General features: G+C 52.4%; 1 protein-coding gene across 4 annotated transcripts in view; it reads left to right on the top strand.

Moving 5' to 3' along the window:
- The window catches only part of rasal2 (RAS protein activator like 2), a 21,183-nt gene that overhangs the window by 26 nt on the left and 13,657 nt on the right, over positions 1–7,500 (top strand). For 2 of the 4 annotated variants that reach the window (XM_076019867.1, XM_076019866.1), the window contains exons 1-3: positions 1–583; positions 5,145–5,272; positions 5,363–5,492. The exon at positions 1–583 is cut by the window's left edge. In XM_076019867.1, coding sequence (XP_075875982.1) covers positions 457–583; positions 5,145–5,272; positions 5,363–5,492 — 385 coding nt within the window. In that variant the 5' untranslated portion in view covers positions 1–456. Of the gene's footprint in view, positions 584–1,495; positions 2,858–5,144; positions 5,273–5,362; positions 5,493–7,500 lie in introns of those variants that run through there. The other 2 variants (XM_076019865.1, XM_076019864.1) reach the window with 2 other exon arrangements.

Here is a 7,500-nt window from a genome sequence, read left to right on the forward strand (position 1 = left end):
GGAATTCCTCAGTGCGCGTCCTCCACCTGATGCGCGCTCTGTGCCGCCTTGTGTCGGTGGCGCGCCGGGTGTTGGGCTCGTCCCCGTCCGTGTCGGGGACGGGCAGCAGAAGCAGCGGGCGGCAGGAGGTGGGTGACGGTCGGCCGGCCGAAGATTCGCTGACCACGCCGGGACTCGCTCTCTTCCTGCGGCTCATTAGCGGACACGACTCCGCCGGCTGGGCGGGACGTCGGTAGCGGCTCCGCCAGACGCCGGCCGGTTGGTGGGAAGTTGGCAGCCGGAGAGCGAAACAATGAGGACGGGGGAGCCGGGTCCGGCTAAAGGCTAGCGACAGCCGAGAGTGACATCCGGATCCCGCGTGGACTCCCCACCACTCACTTCGGCGCTCGCGCAACTTTCAGCCACTCGTGTCACTTTTTAACGGCCGACACCTAGAAAGTTTGTTCCGGGAAGGACATGGACGTGGACTCGCTGGCCGGCGACGTGGACTCTGTGGCCGGCGGGCTGAGCCTCCTGGAGCCGCTGCTGGAGCGGGTCCTGGCGGACAGCGTGCCCCAGCTGCACGGGTGGCTGCGCGTGTTCGGTAAGTAAGCAGACCGGACCGAACCGGTTCGAGGTCTGAGAGAAAGGTGCTCAAATAATCTGCTTTGGGGGGGACTTCCTCACGACGTCATTTTGTTAAAGTGACGTCACAGCTCACCTCAGCACTTTTGAAAAGTTTTAGAGGTCAGGGGGAAGCGCGGTGATCAACAGGTCATCAATTGAACGTCTCATAGTGGATTCCAGGCTGTGGAACCTTCTAAAGCTCATCGGTATGACGTTATTATCCACGCTGCTCATCTTCCTGTCATGTGTTGAACGAGGACCAATCAAGGTGAAGTGTGTTGACGCCGCAGGGGAGGTGTTTTTGTGTGAATCAGTTGACGGAGTCATGTGTCAAACGTACCGCTACTGTAACGAACAGTGCTGACCACAGTCTCTGCTGGAGGTTGGTTGTATGGTGCCTCAGCCACAGCCACTCTGGAGACTGAGGTGGTTTTCCAGACACACCTGGAATAGATCCTGTGATAGTGATCTTCTTCCTCGGACACAGACACCTCAGCCACACCGAGGCGATGATATCATCTGAAACCAGTATCTGATTGGGTCAGAGGCTGTGGCATTATCCTAGGGTTGGGCAAACTTTTTTTCACTGGTAGGCCACAATAGGTTGTAAAATTGGACAGAGTGGGCTGAAGCAGGAGCAGATGGATGGAGTGTTTTGGTGACCCAGGAGAAAAAAAATATAATATGGGATACGCAGAAAATGTGGTTTAATGTCAATTAAAAGTGAACAAAAGTGTTACAACAAACTGCGAGCAATGTTGAGGAGCAGAATGTTGGCCAAGGTGTGACTGCCAGTGAAAGACTGCTTTGAGTCATGCTGCTGACCACACGCACAGACACACACACACACACACACACACACACACACACACAGACACACACACACACACACACACACTCTTCAGTCAGGCTCAGTGGTGATGAACAGCGTTGACCAAGAATCACATCAGCAGGATTCGACTGGGACCAGCAGTGACATCATAACCGCTAGAGTTTCACCAACCCGTCTTGTTATGTCTGTGACAACAGTGTGAGCTGCACCTCCTCGACTCCTCACTGCTCTCCGGTCAATGGTGCGGGTGGGGGGGGCTCACAGGAAGTGGAGCGCCGCTTCTTGTTGGCTGGCTTTCCTGTCTGAATCAAAACAAGCTCCTAAAATAACGTGCGCCAGTAGCCTCTGTCCCGCCCGCCCGGATGCTCTCACACCCTCTGTCCTGCTGCGAGCGCAGCCTTTTCCCAGGATTCCACAGGGCTGGATATTTTTAGCCTTCTGTCACTGTCCTGCGCTCCGGCCACACAGAGCGCCCCCCTGGTGGAACATAGACCTCCGCTACATGTCAGCAGGAGGCGCTCTAGTTCCAGCGGGTATTCCCTCTCACCCAATCACAGCAACCAGCAGAGGGATGGACAGTGAGCTGACCTCGCTGTCTCTGCGGTACACTGGAACAGGTCCTGGCTCTGGCAACTGTCCCGGGATTAGCGCCCTGGGTCTTAGCTCTGACCCAGATGCCACAAACTCGTGCCATAGGGACCGCACAGCGCTCCCTGCTGGCTTGTGAAACAGCCCGGCTCAGCCTCACACGAGCAAACAGGAAGCAGAAAGAGCCTTTCCACAATAAAGCGATGCACTGAGTTTAGCTGCATGTCAGAAACTGTAGCGAGAAGTGAGATGACGCTTTCAATTTCCAGAACAGGAAGCCACAGTCTGCTGTGTGCTGACATCTGATTGGCTGCTCTGGTTTCGGGCATAGAGGGGCACACTTGGCTTCCTGTAAGGAAGTATTGCCGTTAGTAGTGCGACGTGGACCTGTCCTGGTTGAGACGGCCCTCTGACCCGGAGCCCCCTCAGAGTGTTTGCGTGTTCACTGCCACCGCTTGGAGGAAGTGTACACATTCTGGGCCATGAAGCGCTCAGGTGGAGCGGCGCCCAAGACTTCCTTTCGATACTCGTACCGATGGCTCCACCGCAGGGAATCTTCCAGCCTCCTTCCTGCTGCTCAGCAGCCACTGGACCAATATCGGTGGACCACACCTGGCCGCCTGGCGCCCAGGTCAGCCGGTGCAGTCCACAGGTCCGGCAGCGTCCCAGAGGAGCAGGGCAGGGCCAGCCAGAGGGGCAGGATCCCCTACTTCAGGTCCAGGTCGGAGCCGGGGACTTGCAGGGGGAAAGCCGGGTCAGACGGCAGCCTCCTCTCCTCCATCACCCAGAGGATCAGCAGGTTTCTGACCCAGCGATCGGGACCAGAGTCTGGTAGGAGACCAGCTTCCTGTTTGTCATGAGTCAGTGTTTCCACTCAGCCCACCAGACAGCGGGCAGGGGGTGGGGCTACCAGCGCTGCCAGTGAAGCAGAGACATAAAGACATAAAATACAAACTCCTTGTTTTTTATTGTCTGACATTTATCTTATCTTGACTTTCTCAATCATTCAAACACGTACAGTAGGTCAGGCCTAGAGCATACTGGGTAAAAACACCACACACACACGCACACACACAGGGACCTACATACATATTCTCATGTTAATGAGCCTTAGTTTACTCATTGGAAACTCAGGGCATGACAACAGACAGGAGTGGGGAGCGGCTGAGTCCTCTTTTTAAATGGAAATCATCCCACCACAATAAGAGCCCGCAAAAGGAACAAAAGCCTTGTGTGGCCGTCAGACCTCATCAACCTCCAGGCACTCTGATTGGACCAGTGGGCAACGACCTCTGACACCCCTGGGCCCTCCCACCGCTGCCAGGACTGACGAGTTCCTTCCAGTCTGGATATGAAGCTCCTTCAACCAGCACTCACTGACTGCACTGCTCAGGACCAACTGCTGCTGGCTGCTGCTAACCGCTGTTAGGTGGAACCTTGCAGCACTCGCCTCACAGTTGGTGTGAGCGCAGCTGCCGCTGTCACAGGGTCACGTGACAGCATACACTTCACGTCTGCCTGTTCTTCCTGTCCTCGTGGAAGGAACATCACAGTTGAGTTTGTTTTACAAGCACAGTTTGATCAGATCACCGCCTCACTCACAATCTCACGTCTGATCGGACGGGGGAGCTATCCTCACCCTAAGTTTATATGTCGAGGAGATGATCTGATTATTAAGTGTGTTGACGATAGGGGGTGCTCTACTCTCAACTGCTTTCAGCTGCATTACAGCGCATCCTTTAAGGAGACGACGTACCGGCCGATGGACTGCGGTGCGGTTTGTGTTGCTCTTGACACACATTGGGAGTCACCGACCTGTTTGAACCTGAGATCTCCTTCATGAGTCTTATGAAGGGAGTCCAGTTTGCTAAATTCTATCGAAGTAACAAACCCTCTCAGATATATATTATTATTAATGACATTGATCACGTTAATGAGTTCTCAATAATTATCAACAATGACTTCACAAGGTTGGATAAAATTGAAGACACAGCTCAGTGAGTTGTGCCATTTTTAGGACAGGCATGCGGGCGACTCGTGGTCCCAGGGGGCGTCCTGGTGCCTGCAGGAACTGCGTTGATGACCCTTGCGTGAGATCATCGATGGCTCGTGTTCATGGTGAAGAATGACGCAGCTGCCAAACGGATACTTGGATTCCTATCGCAGGTCTCCGTGTACACAACAGGAGAAACTGGAATACGGTTGAATAACCTCGGCCTTTTACTTTGTGATCATGAGAACTCGGGTTTCGCTGCTTCTGATCAGATTAAGGTGTCAATATGCGCCTTAAAACTTTGATTATCATCATCATCAGTAAGGCAAAACTTAATTGTGTCCCTCTTCCCCCGGTCTGTGGCGTACGTGTGTGTGTGTGTGATGAAACTTGACTCTGTGTGTTGTCTGCCGGGCACTCAGACGCGCCCCGCCATCTGTTGTCTGATTGGATCAGGCGAGTCAGGTGCAGTGGTAGGTGTAGGTGCAGCGACTGTGGAGAAGGCCAGTGGTGATGAACACACACCGACACACAGAGGTAACTCTGTTATACCGGAGGAGCATCCGCCACAAGGCAGCAGTGGGTGTGGCTTTGTATCCCTGTGCAAATAGTCGTTTGTTAGTGTGCAGGTGCAGCAGGCTTGACAGCAGCTGACCGATGCTGGAAGGTTCATCCAGGGGAGGGCAGACTTTTTGACTGCTGGGCCACGGTGGGTTCTAAAATTTGAGGAGGAGCAGATGGGTGGAGTGTTTTGGTGACCCACCTCACAGGAGGAAAAGATGTATCATGGGATATGTAGGAAACGTGCCTTAATGTCTCTTGGAAATGAACAAAAGCAAAGTTACAACAAATGATTCGTCTTTGAAGTACCACGGTATCTAGCTCTTATTAAAATGACTTTTAAAACACTGAAGCAATGGATGAACTCCAGCTATGTCATGACTTTCTAACTATGAATATCATTTCTTCAAGTTCGGCGGGCTGGGTTAAAAAGCTCAACAGGCTGCATATGGCCCCCTGGGCCGCAGTTTGCCCATGCCTGGTCTATCGTCATATATGATGCTGCAGGGTCAAAGGTCAGCCTCATGTTCACTTCTTCACTCTGCGTGTGTGTGTGTGTGTCAGATGTCAAAGGTCCCCCAGCTCACCGCCTGTCCTGCGGTCAGAGTCCATCAGGTGAAAACAGCGCCTGGGAGAGGAGAGTGTGTATCCTGACGGACAGTCAGCTGATTCTGGTGGACAAGGACCCCCAGGTGAGTGTGCCTCTACATCCCCCACAGCTCTCCGGCTGTGTATCTCCTCTACAGTGTGTGTGTGTGTGTGTGTGTGTGTGTGTGTGACAGGTGTGCCCCCCAGGTGAGCGACACCAGAGCCCTGCAGACTCCTCCAAGAGTCGGAGCCTGAGGCGGACCGTCAGCGTGCCCTCAGATGGACACTTCCCAGAGTTCTCAGCAGAGGGCGCCACCGTGCCAGGTATCCTGTTTCTGTGTGTGTGTGTTTGTGTGTCTGTGTCCTGGCTGCTGAAGTGTTCAGGGACACCGCCTCAAACTGGTGGCAGGTGTAACTGTCCAGTTGCGCTGTTGCTCCGCCCGCTAATGTGACTGAGGTCATGACAGCCTCGATGAGGTCACTGATGATGACACTGAATGCTGTGCTGCGAGGATTAGCCACCATAGAGTTATCATTATGCTTTAGGCTGATGGCAGGCTGTCACACACACACAGACACACACACGGTCTGGATCTGCTGCATTCCTCAGTCCGCCTCCACCCATCAGCGTCGCCACAATGAATCTCCACATCCTGCAGCTCTGCCTTCACAGTAAAAGCAAGACGAAGCAGCAGGAGGCTGGAGGGTAGTAATGAGTTTAATAGCTTTATTTGGCCCTGTGAGGGCGCTGTTAGGATTTTATCATCCTGGTTGACTTTCATTGTGAAAGTCTGAGTCGGAAGTGTGTGCGTGTGTGTGTGTGTCTGTGTCTGTGTCTGTGTGTGTGTGTCTGTGTGTGTGTGCGTGTGCGCATGTTAGTAGCAGCAGCAGATGGACGTCTCTGGTGAGTTTTAGTCTGTTTAAACTTTCAATGTCGTTCAGCTGTAGTTTTGATGACTGATTGAAAAGCAAGCGTGAGTGCTTCAGTCGCACCTGACAAGGCTGACTGACTCCTAGCCCCAGTTTAGTTCTGCTTCCAGTTTATTTTTAGTCCCAGTGTAGTTCCTGTGCCTGTTTGTTGTAGCCCCAGTTTATTCTGGTTCCAGTTTAGTTCTTTTCTCAGCAGGTTCTAACTGGCCTGCCATGCCTTACTGTGACAGGCAGGGGGCGCTGTCTAAATACAGATATCTGGCTCTGGCTCTGGCTCTGGCTCATCTGGCTCACTGCGGCCACCACAGAGACTGGCACAGGGCGTTATGTTGCTGTCAACTGATAGACGCTGCTGATCAGGCTGGATGTCATTTTTGAATTTAGCATGATGCTAACTTTATTCATGCTGCTGTGTTAGCATGAAGCTAACTTGCTGCCTTTGCTGTTGAATCTTGGGTCTGTTTCTCTGTCGTAGCACAGAGTAGTGTAGCAGCCAGTCTCATGGCTTGCTGAGGTTGTAACCTCATTAGCATGTAGCATGGTGGGTGGCTGTTGGGTCAGTGGCCATGCTAGCTGTCAAGCTACTTCTCAGTGCTCCAGGTTGAGTCTCTAGTCTGCCGACCCCCTCTGGTGGGAACAAGTTCAAGCACAGCTCCTTGTGTTTGTGATCAGCCAGGACGGAAGCATTGTTAATACTGCGTACATGGTTGTGGTTTCAGTGCACGGTAGTTGTGTTACACTTGTCCTCTCTCTGTTGTGGTCAGGGAAGTCAGGAAGTTGTAGATCGCCAACACAAAGAGACGTGTCGCTGCTCTCAGGTGTGTCAGCATTCCTACACCAACATCTGTGTTTTGCTTAATCCACACTCAGGTCAGTGTTGGAACACCCACACCCTCACACCAGTCAGCACAATGCATCTGGTCCTATGACGCCACTCGTCAGGTAGTTAGTCACTGGATACATTTACATTCACTCCACAATCCGACTAAGACCCTGGCATTCATCTGTTTAAACAGGATTGTTGTGACCTGTACGCACAAAGAGTCCAGAAACGTACGAAACTTAATTTTCGGTTTCGTCTGTCAACACTTGTTCACCATGTCTTTGCTTTTGCTTCCATCCTGTTGAGAATGAAATGCAGCAGATAACACAGCAGATAACACAGTGAACGTGTTTGTGGGGGCACAATTACTCTGATTACCTCTCAGCCTGAAGAGGGCAGTATCGCACACCAGAATGGTTTGGCCATGGTTGTATTATAAAAACTGGATACCAGACGGCAATACGGAGCCCATTCATTTCACTTGGCGCATACAACAACAAAAAAGTCTGCTGTGCTGGCTTCTGAGTTACTTCCGCACTGTGCGGCCCATACAGCTTGCCCAGTAATGTCACTGTAAGT

Source organism: Nelusetta ayraudi, unplaced genomic scaffold, assembly GCF_046127955.1.
Source record: "Nelusetta ayraudi isolate G7.1 ecotype Tasmania unplaced genomic scaffold, CSIRO-AGI_Nayr_v1 ptg000011l, whole genome shotgun sequence".
NCBI classification, from domain to species: Eukaryota; Metazoa; Chordata; class Actinopteri; order Tetraodontiformes; family Monacanthidae; genus Nelusetta; species Nelusetta ayraudi.